The sequence below is a fragment of the Clytia hemisphaerica genome, unplaced genomic scaffold (genome assembly GCF_902728285.1).
Source record: "Clytia hemisphaerica strain Z4C2 unplaced genomic scaffold, Clytia hemisphaerica genome assembly, whole genome shotgun sequence".
Taxonomy (NCBI): domain Eukaryota; kingdom Metazoa; phylum Cnidaria; class Hydrozoa; order Leptothecata; family Clytiidae; genus Clytia; species Clytia hemisphaerica.
The window spans coordinates 9,164-22,647 of NW_027104152.1; the positions used below are offsets into that span (position 1 = coordinate 9,164).

The 13,484-nt window shown below is 35.8% G+C and overlaps 3 protein-coding genes across 3 annotated transcripts; 1 reads left to right on the forward strand and 2 right to left on the reverse strand.

Moving 5' to 3' along the window:
• Positions 1-1,610: 1,610 nt before the first annotated feature.
• On the reverse strand, positions 1,611-3,188 carry LOC136814037 (uncharacterized). Its single transcript, XM_067070541.1, has 3 exons — positions 3,033-3,188; positions 2,713-2,850; positions 1,611-2,452 (listed from the first exon to the last, which is right to left on the reverse strand). Exons 1-3 carry the CDS (start codon positions 3,147-3,149, stop codon positions 1,832-1,834), a joined length of 876 nt encoding a protein of 291 aa, XP_066926642.1. The 5' UTR covers positions 3,150-3,188; the 3' UTR covers positions 1,611-1,831.
• A 224-nt stretch (positions 3,189-3,412) lies between these two features.
• On the reverse strand, positions 3,413-5,880 carry LOC136814038 (uncharacterized). The gene is made up of 3 exons (XM_067070542.1): positions 4,875-5,880; positions 4,388-4,587; positions 3,413-4,192 (listed from the first exon to the last, which is right to left on the reverse strand). The coding sequence occupies exons 1-3, from the start codon at positions 5,652-5,654 to the stop codon at positions 3,532-3,534; spliced, it is 1,641 nt and encodes a 546-aa protein (XP_066926643.1). The 5' UTR covers positions 5,655-5,880; the 3' UTR covers positions 3,413-3,531.
• A 2,210-nt stretch (positions 5,881-8,090) lies between these two features.
• On the forward strand, positions 8,091-11,390 carry LOC136814039 (uncharacterized). The gene is made up of 4 exons (XM_067070543.1): positions 8,091-8,941; positions 9,296-9,454; positions 9,590-9,781; positions 10,030-11,390. Exons 1-4 carry the CDS (start codon positions 8,438-8,440, stop codon positions 10,186-10,188), a joined length of 1,014 nt encoding a protein of 337 aa, XP_066926644.1. The 5' UTR covers positions 8,091-8,437; the 3' UTR covers positions 10,189-11,390.
• The last annotated feature ends 2,094 nt before the right edge of the window (positions 11,391-13,484 follow it).

Here is a 13,484-nt window from a genome sequence, read left to right on the forward strand (position 1 = left end):
TATGTTGGCCGAGCAAAAGAACACTTTTCAGAAAGATTTTATTACCTACTCTCTTACTATTGATTCTATATTCACCTATTCACTTCAGAAGTGGATAAAATTTTTTTTTAAGGATGAAACCTTCACTGTATAATTAACTGAAGAGAGATATGGCTGTGAAACCATCCACGCAAGGTTGACCCAAGCACGTCTTCTACATTAGCTCTCTGGACACCTTCAGTTAAAAATAAGTAGAAAATAATGTTTCACCATGACCGAAATAAGTAGTAGAGTATTTTCATAGACCAAAAAATTGTGTACACTCATTCCCTATTCCCGCAAAAAGTCTCTTTAATGGGAATCAATAAACGATATGAAGAAAGCGGTAGAAAAAAGTATAGTTTAAGGCCTTAGGCGGCCATTGAAAAATTGCTCTGTTCGCGTCGGTACAGGTGTTAAAAATGCATGCGGGCGGGCGGGCAGTGTGAAAAATTGCGCCAGTAAGTTGGGAGCGGGCGGTGACGTGAACAGAACAATTTTTCGATGACCGCCTTACTCGAAATAGGGGGCGAACAATTAATACGAAAGCTTAATTTTTTCAGGGCAGGGTCACAGATATCTGTAAAGCCCGAAGGGCTAGATAGGCAACTTTAAGCTTTCTCCAGCAAAAAAAAGTGAAGCAAAAATTTGACTTTTTAAATTTCGTGCCGATGGATAGGATCTAGCATTTTAATTGTTTTCGGAGCGCGAGATCAAAAAAAGTAGGCGGCAAACGCTATTTCACATCTCTCAAACCGGTGAAATTGCATATTTTAGTCACGTGACTTTGGTAGGAAATCCTTTAAAAGCCGCAAATCTAGCCCTTCGGGCTTTACAGATCTGTGGGCAGGGTCTGATTTTTCAAAAGCTCATAGGTAGGAAAGGGGATAAATTTTGAAATAGCTCTGCAGCAGACTTTACAGGTCGCTCTCTGAAACTATTTTCAAAATCTTAATTCTTTAAAACATTTTCTAGTGGGAAAGAGTCTAAATGATTCCGACTCTACAGGTCGCTGTCTTAAAATATTTCACATTTTTCAAAACAAATAGTGGAAAAGTGGTTAAATTATTGTTTCTGAAATAGTTCTGCAGCAGACTTTACAGGTCGCTCTCTGGAACTATTTTCAAAACCTTATAATTCTTAAAACAATTTCTAGTGGGAAAGGGTCTCAATGATTCCGACTCTACAGGTCGCTGTCTTAAAATATTTCACATTTTTCAAAAAAAATAGTGGAAAAGTGGTTAAATTATTGTTTCTGAAATAGTTCTGCAGCAGACTTTACAGGTCGCTCTCTGAAACTATTTTCAATATCCATTTTTAAAAAACTTGGCCGTGGGAAATCGTTCAAAAAATTCTTTTTGAAAAAAGTGCGATTGTTTTATAAATTCACCTTCTATGGACTGTAAAAATAGGGATTCTGAGAAAAAAATAAGAAGCAAGTAGAATGGAAAACGAAATGAATATTTTCTTCATGTCAAAATACAAAATACAAAAAAGTAATCATTCTATAAAATTATATAAAACGTCAGGAAAGGAATCCGAAGTTGTATTCAAAAGGCTTATAGCGACACTATCAATTCTCTTCTGATCCTCTGAGTTATCCATGTGATTCGCGAAATGAGAGACAAAAACACCCAAACTATAGACATCACAACTAAAGGAAGGTACTGACTTTCCTTTTATAACATCAATAGGGAGATGATTGGATGACTTAAATCTCTCTTGAAAAAGTCGATCAAAGACTTTAGCACTCTGCTGTGGACAACAGCAAGAAAAGTCAAAGATAACAGGGTAATGCAGCATTTTGTTGGGGTCAAATTTCATGACTACCGCGCGCGGCCTCTACCATATTCAAATGAATCATGTCCTTGAAATGTATGAAGTCTAACGCTCTTGTTAAACCTTGAAGCAAAACCTTGATTAGAGAAATTCTGAAAGGTCGATTAACCAATTTGTAGCGCCCAAAATACATATTAATACAATGATCATACATAGCCATTGGTGTCTCTGGATTTTCAACAAGACCATAACTGCTGGCGATGTTGGGGTGAGAGCCGATGAACTTCAAAATCTTCAGCTCATAAGCCAAAACCATTGCAGAATTTTCCTTTTTCAACATTTTGCTGTAACTAACTCTTTTCAACAAAACCTCTTTTCCTTTGAATAATGCCCATTTTACATTATAGTGAGCAAAATTGAAAAGCGTATTTTTGATTTCCAGATCTTCTAATTTGTAAAGATCTATATCTTCGCATACAATTTCATCATTCATGAAACCAGAAATGCCACTGACGGTTGCTGAACTTCCAATTGCGGCTCCACGTAATGAGATTTGACGTGCCAGGCGAAAGTGTTTCGATTCTTTGACGATTATATCGGCCATTTTATTGTACAATGAGTACTCGAAATCGCTCGGCTCATCCTGAACAACTTCCTGAAATATAATAATAGAGTTAAAAAGATAAAATATTTTTTTCTATACTTTAAAAGTGGAGGAAAAGTACCACATCAATCTGATCTGAACAAGATTCATCCTAATTTTGAAAATAACGTACCACTTTTCGGATTTTTTTAACCAACCAACCCTTTTTAACACCTATCCTACTCCCAATAATGAGCAGGAAGGATTTGATATTAGACTATCAACTACGATTTTGTAAAAAAAAAAAAAAATTATACATTAGCCATATATACCTTTTGAGATGGTAGGTTCATTTCTTGGCTTTCTTGGTTTGTAGAATCATTCTTTCTAAATTTTTGATATATTCCATCCCATAGTTGATCTCTGATTTGAGTAATGGATTTTGTTTCCAGTAAAGTTTTGATATCTTTCTGAAATTTAAAATAAGAAAATTATGATTACCAACAAAACTCAAATAGCTGTCTGAGTTGCAACATCTTAAAAGTTCTGTAAAAGGCATAGTGTCTTCTTGGTTTGAATAACCATGAATAACCATGCTGCATACACACAAAGGCAATACCAATCAAATACACAACAAATAAAGGAAACTAACCTCTAAAGCGTCTGCTAATCTTGTCTTTGTTCTGCGAAGCTTCTTTTTTCCTTTTTTGTCTGTAGCCTTCGGAATTATACCAAGCAATTCGGTGATAAGTGTTGCAGTTTCATCCATGGTTCTTATGTTTTAAATTTTTTATGATTTTTTATTTTTTAATCTGTCGATAAAAATATTCAGTTGTTAGTAAAGATACAGTAAAGGTGATAATTTAGTCAACAGATACGTCTAACAGTGTTGACACTGCCTAAAAACTAGCCCCCTTCCTATTAATTTTCTGTCGGTAGACGAGTTAAACATTCAGTAAAACAGACCAAAACAGAAGAAAACTATTATTAGGAAACAGAAAAGACACATTATGAAAATACAATAGTCTATGTTTTCATTAAAATGAATGAAATAATAAAATTTTAAAGGATCTGACTGCAAACATTCTGAAATTGCAACGTTCTGAAAATCAATGTAAATTAGTAAAGTAAGTAAATAAAATTAAGATTAATCAAGATCCACTTCCGTCTTCATTATCGGAATCATCAATATGGGGTGATGGTTGATCAGGGTGGAGTCTACAATTTTTATTTTTCTTGGTGTGACCTTTTTCTTTGCATCTGGAACAAGTCACATTTTTTTCTGCACTAGAAAAAATACTCTCAGGATAGTGGAACTGCTTTACTCTGAGGTGTCGCATGATTGTTTTGAACCGGTCATCATCAAAATTTGTATTATGCAGCTCCAAATTCTTTATGCATTTGTTAAGATGCTCACCTCCATTGCAATTAAAAAAGCCATATCCCCAACCAATTTCAGCCCAAAATTCCATAAATTCTCCAACATGCTCTCTCAAAATGTGCAAATAAGGTTTGCGACCGGTTGACATTCCAGGACAACTACTTTTAAAGTGTTGAAAAAACTTCTCGGCACGTGTTTTGAAACTTTTGACGCGTTCCATGTCAACTTTTGTGGCTCTGATATCAATTGCGAGATCACGGAATAACCGATACAGCTTGATGACATTTCGCATCTTTTCAAAACTTCCATCAGAAATCTCTTCACCCGATTTCAAAAACACATGAATAAATTTATCGATATTAGCCTCAAACTGCTTACAGTCCTGACCGATCATTTTTAAGGTAGCACTTCCATCGTAATGTTTCTTTTTACTATAAAGGTAAAAAAAAAACACGTAATTTTTCAAAAACAAGGTATATATAATTGCAACATTAAAAAAAAAAGAATAGGTGGGACTGTCAACCCAGATTCTGTGAAAAGAGGTTTCCATGAATTTGAGCAGAAGTATCTCAAACTTTTCCATCCGCAAACCTAAAATTGAAGTAAATGAAGTTAAATATACTTACTTTTTGAAGTACGTCTCAATTTGGAGGGCTAAGTAGTGGCAGTCAATTTTACGTAAGGCTGTTGGGACCAAATCACCTTGTTTTCGGTTTACAACAATGTCAAACATGTATCCCCATAGATATCGATGGTGGGCTAGAATTAGATGTAACCCGCAAGGAACGATCAATTTCATCTCCACTGCATCCAATAATGGTTTCCCCTGAAAAGAAATTCATTTAAATTCATCATTTAACGAATATGTCAATGGGAACTAAATTTTGCACGTTTTTTTGGACTTCGTCCCAAATCGTAAAATTTAGTTCCCAAAACAATTTTTCAAATTCAAAATAACAATGGCCAAATAATTTACAGAACCTCATGAATCCGCAAAAATTTAATTCTACAAAGAATTTCAAATTAGGACATCGTGCAGAAAAAATAATTCCCTCGTAACCAATTTAGACAGGATCTCAAGGAAATGACATACTAAAAAAACACTTTACTAACGTATTGACCAAAATTATTCTGCTGGAAATCTTTAAACTTTTTGCTGCTATGATCAGGGTTTCTTCCCAAAAGTGCCTCTCCGCTACATCCTGCTGAAAACATTTCCTCCATGGTGCATCTTTCTGCTTGCGTGCAGTCCTTGCTGTCCCATGATGATATCTTTTTCTTGCAGTACAAACAGCCGTACAAACTTGTTGACGAACATTTGCCAACAATTTCTTTGACAAAACTGAGATCTGCACATAAAATTGGCAGAACATTGAAGGTTTCTTCACCAATAGTTATACCCTGATTGAGAAGGTTTTTGACTGATTCAAAATGTTCTTTAGTGTGTATTTCAACATTTAACCTTGACTCTGAACCGCGCCAGAGTGAGTCGATTATCTGGCCATACGGGGAATGCAACATTGTGTGGTTGTTGAGCAGTGAGTAGGAAATCTGCTCTGTTGGCTGTTTACAGGCTGCTCGGAAATTATCACCCGTCAGTCTCAGAAATAAAGTCCTATTTTCACAATCAAGATGCCCATAAAGATTTTCATTCAGACTCTTCAGCTTCTCAAATAAAGGTTTTTGAACATCGAATGATGGAAAAACTAATTTTGATTTCCAGAAATCATTTGAAAGAAAAAGTCTCAATGAATCTTCAATGTCACTGCACACAGACAGACATTCATCATCCGGGCAATTGCAGAATGAGCGTTTCAATTTACCAATGTCAAGCGTTTTTAAATATGACTGGACATTGCTGTAGGATGCAAGGATAACCTTTTGCGCTTTCATGATTTGTTTTAAATTTTTGTAACCACGCTGTGTTAAGTCAGTTCGACTGAGGATCAATAGTGCACTTTCCTCAACAGCAATTTCTCGTGGAGGCAAATTTTTCAAAATCTTTTTGCTAAGTTTTTGCAAAATGTCAGAATTTTCAACAATGGTTTCTTCCACGATGTCATAGTGATTCTCTAGCAAATAAGAAACGTAGCCTGAAATGTAATAACAGGAAAAGGAAAATTACTTACCACCCAAATTTTTTGGCGGCAAAAAGACCATAACATAAGCTGGAGGCAAGCAGATTTTTTTGTAGCAACAAATTCTCTGGTAGGACTTTTGAAAAGAAATTTTAGTATGTTTTCTCAGAGGTAAAGGCTTACCATTCATAAATTTCAAAGAGATATGACCGGTATTATCAAATATTTCATTGATATTCACTCGCCTCCATATAAATCATCATAAGTCATTTTGCCTCCAATAATCAAGAACGATCGCCCGCCCGCATCAGTCTGCCCGTACAAAATCAAAACATAGAAATCCATCTGTAGGCAATATCACATGACTCATTATGGACCTTTTATGACTAAAAATTGGACTTTGAATTGAATTCAATTAAATAAAAACAAAAGTATACATTACTTTTTAGATCGCCAAATGTGGCAAATTCAACAATTGAATCAACTTTTTGATGACGCTTGTTCATTGCTTGTTTTGACTTCAGATTACTTGTTGGTCCAGCGTTACGATTTCGGATTGATAAAATGTCAATTAATGCTTGATGTCGATTAATATTCTCCGCACCATGTTTGTTTACCTTTAATTCGTTCAAAACTTCTTTGCGATGAAATCCGAAAAATTCATATCCTGATGCATTATGCTTTGTCAATGCATCTATATCTCGTAAAATAGTTTTCACTGCAATAGAAATGCTTTCAGACTTAACATACCGATCATCTCCTTTACACACAAATAAAGGGGCATGTCCGGATTTCAATACTTCACACGTAACCAAAACATTTTTCTCTGATTTACACTTTACACCCATGATAGAGGTAAAGCCTTCGTTCAGTCGATAAACTGTCCCATGATGTTCTTTCTGGTAAAGATGGGCAAATTCCCCAGTTACAGCTTTTCCCCATTTTTGAACCCCCAACCAAGAGCATAAATCATTTAAATGAAAGTCAGTTAAGTCAACTGTAACTGATGAGGGTTTTGAAGAAGATGTTGCAACAGAGGAAGTTAATGTTGATGTTGATGAACAAACGGGTGTTAACGAAACGGATGACTGCGGCAAAGTTGACGGGGTAGACAAGGTTGACGGAACGGTTGACGTTGAATTTGGCGGAATGGATTTGGTTGATGACGCAGCAGTAGATGTTGTTGATGATAAATTTTTAAAGATACTCTTCACATCTGCTCTATTAAGCCCAAAAAATCTTTTGCCAGACCAATTTGTACTGGTTTCAATATTAAGTTTGGCGAGAATACCATTCCCAACTGGACTGATGGATTTCGAGGATATTTGTTCGACATATTTCTCGTCCAGAAGATGAACTAGTTTATTTTCATCTAAATGTACTTTTTGAGCAAATGCGCCAAAGAGGGGGATGCCAAGTGCAGACTTTGTGATGGTAACAGTTACTTTGTAAAAGTGTTCATCTCCTTTGACTAGGCGCGCTGCCTTGTACCCATCATGGAATGGGATGCCGTTCCTACATTGCCATGTGGGATCTCCTTTCACAGGAATGCCAGGAGCCAAACAAGCAAGCCAGTATACTTTTAACTCTTTTTTATTAAGAAAACTATCCATTATTTAATTATTAAATCTGACAGATTTACCTGATTCTGAACTTTAATACATCTATATACACCAATGACTTCACTTGTAGAGCACTGTTTTCATAATAAAGATACCAGCAAAAATTCCACACTAAACTAAGATAAATTATAAACAATCAAAAAGTCAGCTGAAATTAATTCCCTAATGAGGATGACACCAGCCTCAAGAAGAAAAACAAGATAATTAGCAGAAATTTAAAGACACACAGGCGGCGTTCAATCAAAGAATTCTAACTTCAAAGTTCCATGCGTGCTCATACCTACAGTTTTCATCCGCCATCTTGAATATTTTTCTTTGTTCTCTTTCGGCTGTTGTCTAAAAATGATAAATATCGCTATCCCGTCTCATCCCGAGTAATATCTCACTATAAAAATGATTAATAACAAAGACAAAAACAAATGTTTTGGCATGAATTTTGATTGGGGAGCGATCTCGAATAAATTATGCAAAAAATAAAAAGAATTATGCAGCTTTTGAACAGCCCGGTCACGTTAAATAGCGGAAAGACTGCAAAAAAGGCGAAAAAAAGCGGAACTCCTAAAATAGCCGTGAAAGCAAAGCCGCAACCTCGCAGGATCGCTGTGATGATTCTTTTTTTATTCATTTAGATGTGTGCACCAAAGTTTTATCTGAAATAACTTGTCCATTTCCTGAAGACACCCCCCAATCTCTCCTATGGAACCAACAACTGGAGTATGCCTCAGTTAAGGATAAAAGGATGATACGTTGGCACCCTGTGATGATTGGATGGTGTATATCAATATTCATCAAGTCTCCCGGCGCCTACGACCATCTTCGAGATTCTGGATTCCTTTTTTTACCATCAAGAGGCACATTAAACAAATACATCAGTTTCACCGATGCCAAAGCAGGCTTTAATCCAGACGTATTTCAACATCTTATCACTCTTGCTTAGAAGAACGAAACAAAGAACATAGGGCTTGCTCACGACGAAATGAAAATTAGCGCTGGACTCGTTTATAATAAACATACAGGAAGGATTGTTGGTTTCACTGATCTTGGTGAAATTAACAATGAGCTGAAAGATTTTGAGGTTAGCGTCAATGAAGAATCGACCGTGAGACCTACGGCCACCCATGTTCTCACACTGATGGTACGCGGTATTGACTTTCGTTTGAACTACCCCATTGCGTATTTTGCAGGTGCTGGAGTCAAAGCCTATGAGCTGTACCACATTGTGTGGGAAGCTATCAGAATTCTTGAATTTCTGGACTTCAAGGTATGGTTTGTGACTTGTGATGGTGCATCGGCGAACAAGAAGTTTTTTTTGATGCACGCCAATGCCAACAACATCAAAGATGGTGTCGTATTCTGGACGCAGAACAAGTATGCCCCGGACAGACGCATTTACTTCATTTGTGATGTCCCTCATTTGCTAAAAACGACGCGAAATAACTTTGCAAACTCACATGCTCATCAAAATACCAGAGAGTTATTTGTAAGTATATTGAATCTACAAAAGTTACTTCAATAGCGATTTTGTAACATACTCTGCCTTGAAAGACATCACGAGCCTTTCATATAAAGAACTTCTATCTGGGTAAGTTTGGGTGGATTGTTGTCTAGAACAATATCATGTAGGAATGAGGCTAAAGTACATTAAACTCTTTACAAAAAACCCGTCCACTTCGTGAACATTAGGGCTTTTGTATGTACATTATATTAGATTTTATTTTCTGTTTAACACTGAAGCAATGAAATGGGGAAAAATTTTAATTTTCCAACAAAAGGATTGTATAATGACTGTTACCTTTACTTGGTGAAAGTGTGAAGTAGGGTATTTTTCTTTCAGCTTGAAGGCAAGGAAGTAAGTTGGCAGCACATAATCTCACTTTTCGAGCTCGACATTGGCCTGAACCGTATTGCACCCGGTTTCCGGCAAACTAAACTTACTGTCGAACATGTCCGACTTACACCACGTTCAAGAATGAAAGTTTCGCTAGCAGCACAGGTGAGGGAACCCAACCTTAATAACTGTTTATATCCCTGTGTTCTTGCACTTCATAAAAAGGGGTGTCTTTTTCACGGTTAATTGTTGCCCTTTTACTTCCTAGGTTAAAAATATTCCATTCCTTTGATTTGACAGGTATTGAGCAATTCGGTTGACATTGCTTTACAAATGCAGAACAATGATGCAACCATTTCAACTCAAAAGTTCATAGGAATGTTCAATAAATTATTTGATATTCTTAATGTCAAGAGCACAACGATTGGTTTTAGAGAGCTGAATGATGACAAGAAGCCTTTTAAGGGTAAAGACAACGACAACCGTTTGGAAGTGAGTTGTTAGCAATTTTATACAGGAGACGATCTATTAAGGAGGATACGAATGGTAGACTGAGTCGCAAACTTTTCCCAAAGCAATTTCACGTGAGAGGAGCAGGATGAGCATGTACCCACTTCCATTGCTTTATTGAGTCTTAATGACTTTGAAAATCTGTATCTTTTAAGCTCAGTGTTTATTTGGTGTTTAGATAGGAGATATGAAAAAAGGTTTTGTTTTATTTTTCTTTTGTTTCTATTTAGTGGCTACTGGATACCTTCCTACCATTTCTAGCTAATTGGGAGAATGAGGTAAATAATCTTGAACTTGACGACGAGAAGAAGAAAAAGAGGATGTACCTTTCTCAACAGACATCATCAAGGCTCAAAATTACAAGTAAGCTCTATCTTTTTTCAATTTAAACATTTGTTCTTACATCATCCTACATTTTTCATAACTATATCCTGGAGACCCTTGAAAAATCAGTATTAATTTAGGGCCCCTTAAATTGCACGATTTATGTCATGCAACTTCTACTTTTTAGTTCCTATTTAGCTAAAGAATCAGGGGTTAAGCTAAGTGACCTTTTTTCTGACTTCTGTGTCTTTTCCTAAGCATATCTAAAGGACTATAAATCAAAAAAGAATTCTCAATAAGGAAGAAGCATACTACACCCTCTGTTACCATAAAAAGAAAGTATCTACCGGAGAATCTTAGCAAGGTTGTTTTAAAAATCAAGGGAATTGAAAAGAAGAACGAGATCTAAAGGATTTGTTATGATAACATTTCAGGGGTAATTTAGGCAGCATTAGAGGACACACTAATTGGAGAGTCGACAGTTTCACTTTTCTCATACTGTCTAAAGATTTGCTTGAAAAAAGTTGTGTTGGAAACCTATATTCGAAATGATGCTCAAACCCTTGTGAATATGTTATGAAAGAAGTGCTGGCTACCATACCATTTCAGCGCTTTTGACCAATTTTTTAATCTAGGTGATGCGATCAATGACAAAAAACTTTTTTCTCTATTATATAGCCTACTCAATGATCGAAATGATCCCAAAGCTATTTCGTGCAGGAGTTAAATATGTGTTGACGGATCGATTTAACCAGGATCCACTTGAGGAACATTTTGCAAAGCAAAGGTCAATGTTTGGTAGCTGTGACAACCCAAGTTTTCTACAGTATGGAGAGACTGAGAAGAAGATTCAGATCACTAAGGACTCATTCTTTAGAAACAGAAGGGGCAACACATCTGGAAGGAATGATACTATTTCAATCGACCCAAATGACTTGACACCCCTACCGAAACGGAGGAAGTTGGATTTTGAGGATTTTGAGGAAGAGGGATTTGCGGAATGAATTTCTGCTGGTACATTTTTTTGTTTTTGTTTTTCTTATTGTCTCCAGACATTACTAACAGTACATCACTAGTGACTGTATTATATGTGCTATTTCCATAATCATAAAAACTTATCTTTTGAAAAAACTCAATGGTAGCAAAACATTTCAAAATCAACATTTTTTTACTAAATTTGTGAAAGTCAATCGTTCCTGCGACTACTTTAAATAACAACCTGCAACTCGTTAGTCCCGAAGGTTCAAACTTTTAAGAAAACTATAGCAAATAAATAAATAAAAAAAAATCTTAAAAAAAAATAAAACGACCATAAAAGTGTATGTATATATTACTGTATACAAAAAAATCTAAAATTCCATAACATACCATGAGATTTGAAACACAACACAACAAAAACAACGCTACCACAATATATTGAAAATGAAGGCAAATACAAACCGCTTCAGGAAATAAACATTCTGCTATGTCAGTAATGATAAAGATTCTCAAAAATGAAAAATATTGTTATTTTCAAACAGGGAATACAACCCATAACGTGAAGTTCGCAAACAACAACAAAAACGTAACAACAACATAAAATCACAAAAATGGAAACCACAATACAAAAATGTCAATAAATAACCAATTTTAAATTAATAAATATTCAATAAATTATCAATCGTTATAACCAGATCAACCAGGTAATTGTTTTCTTTGTGAGACTGTGCCTTTGTTGTCTGCAGCACCTTTTGATTTGTATTTCAAAATATTAAGCCAGGCTCTTACAAAAGCATGACAACGAATGTCAATCCACATTTTAAACACATAATCCTGCAGCTTCTTTGATAACTTCACATCGACCTCTCTAGTCAGTGTCTCCCATTCAAGTTTAACCAATCCGTTATCTCTGAATCTATTCAGAAAGTCTGTCAACAAGGGTTCACACACAGACTGTTTATAACATTCTGTGTCAGACTAATCTACCTGCACCAAGCTCTATAATTTTAGAACTTTGTGAGGTGAGGTATTTTTTGTTTTTTCTAAAATTATGAGCTTGGATTCCCAGGCTAATATTATGTTAATTATTCTAAGTGCGCATGAACTAGGTAGCTACCTCTCTTATAACCTCTGGTGTAAGGCATTGATTGTCAACCGGATGCTATTGCTAAGATCTTCCAATCTATATTTTTGCCGAAATTGTTATATGGTTTGGAAATTGTTGACTTAACAAAAACTGAACTGGACTGTTTAAACAGACAAGCGAGATCCTACTCGAAATCTCTGTTTGACATCTCAAAAAACAGCAAGAAACCTCTTCACACAGTCTATAATATCTCAACACCTCTTCATATAGTCAGGGAGCAGAGCGCCAAAAAAAATGTCAAAAGTTGTATTTTGGTGGGACTTTTTAAAACTTACATGAAATGAAAGCTTATGCTCCATAGAGCTCAAAACACTTTACTTGCCATCTTGAATTTACTTGTGGGCTTTGAAATCAATCAAAACACATTTCATTTTTCAGTTACAAAAAAGTTCAGTTTTTTGTCGCCATCTTTCTTTCTCATAACACAGCGTTCAAAATATTTGAATCTTTTCAGGGGGTTCATACAAAATGAAACGAATAAAAGAAATGAGAGAATCATTTTCTTTTTGTATCTTTTGTATATTCACCTGTTTTATAACATTTATTTACATTTCTGTTTACTTTAACAAAATTGAGATAAAAAAGATTCTTTGATCTTTCAGTGAAAGAATAATTTGTATACAAACCCCCGTCTATAACTTTTATAAATGAATACATTCCATTGCATTTCGTAAATAACAAAGATTAAAAGTACGCGAGAAAAGCGCGGGAAACCTTTCTACCATGTGCAATGTGTATTGCACAGCAGGCTCACATATGCTTACACTTGTTTTTTTATTAGAACACAAGGCTCTATCACTTAGGCCGAAACCCGGGGGTACTTAAGCAAAAATGGATGCTGGGTATGGGCGGACCTTGGGTCGGTTTTTTCACCTTCCAAAGTCTCTCTAAAGGTTATATAAATCAGAAAATTTCAAAGTAGTCTCTCTAAGGCCTAAGGGTCGGAACATTCGCATGAGTTTTAGAAAAAAAATTTATCTTTAACAGGAAAAATTGTAAAAAAGTCTCTCTAAGAGGGAAGGAAGTTTTTCGAAGGTCTCTCTAAGGGTCACTTTTTCACTAAAATTTGGTCTCTCTAAGGGTCGGTTGGTTTTCATCGGAGGTCCGGTCCGCACACATACCCCTCTCATCGATCCGCCAACCCTAGTACCCCCGGCGGCCGAAACCTGAGAAAAATTAAGAACAATAAGGTTCCAGCCAGACCTTTAATCTGACATAAAAAAATCGGCGAAGAAT

What these genes read in the sequence shown, in the direction of transcription:
- LOC136814037 (XM_067070541.1), bottom strand. Translation starts at nt 3,149, where the DNA reads ATGGATGAAACTGCAACACTTATCACCGAATTGCTTGGTATAATTCCG. An exon ending in GATTAGCAGACGCTTTAGAG is followed by an intron (nt 2,851 to 3,032) that starts GTTAGTTTCCTT and finishes TTTAAATTTCAG; the next exon opens with AAAGATATCAAAACTTTACT. An exon ending in TGAACCTACCATCTCAAAAG is followed by an intron (nt 2,453 to 2,712) that starts GTATATATGGCT and finishes ATTATATTTCAG; the next exon opens with GAAGTTGTTCAGGATGAGCC.
- LOC136814038 (XM_067070542.1), bottom strand. Translation starts at nt 5,654, where the DNA reads ATGAAAGCGCAAAAGGTTATCCTTGCATCCTACAGCAATGTCCAGTCA. An exon ending in AGAATAATTTTGGTCAATAC is followed by an intron (nt 4,588 to 4,874) that starts GTTAGTAAAGTG and finishes ATTTCTTTTCAG; the next exon opens with GGGAAACCATTATTGGATGC. An exon ending in ATTGAGACGTACTTCAAAAA is followed by an intron (nt 4,193 to 4,387) that starts GTAAGTATATTT and finishes TTACCTTTATAG; the next exon opens with TAAAAAGAAACATTACGATG.
- LOC136814039 (XM_067070543.1), top strand. Translation starts at nt 8,438, where the DNA reads ATGAAAATTAGCGCTGGACTCGTTTATAATAAACATACAGGAAGGATT. An exon ending in AAAATACCAGAGAGTTATTT is followed by an intron (nt 8,942 to 9,295) that starts GTAAGTATATTG and finishes TTTTTCTTTCAG; the next exon opens with CTTGAAGGCAAGGAAGTAAG. An exon ending in AAGTTTCGCTAGCAGCACAG is followed by an intron (nt 9,455 to 9,589) that starts GTGAGGGAACCC and finishes TTGATTTGACAG; the next exon opens with GTATTGAGCAATTCGGTTGA.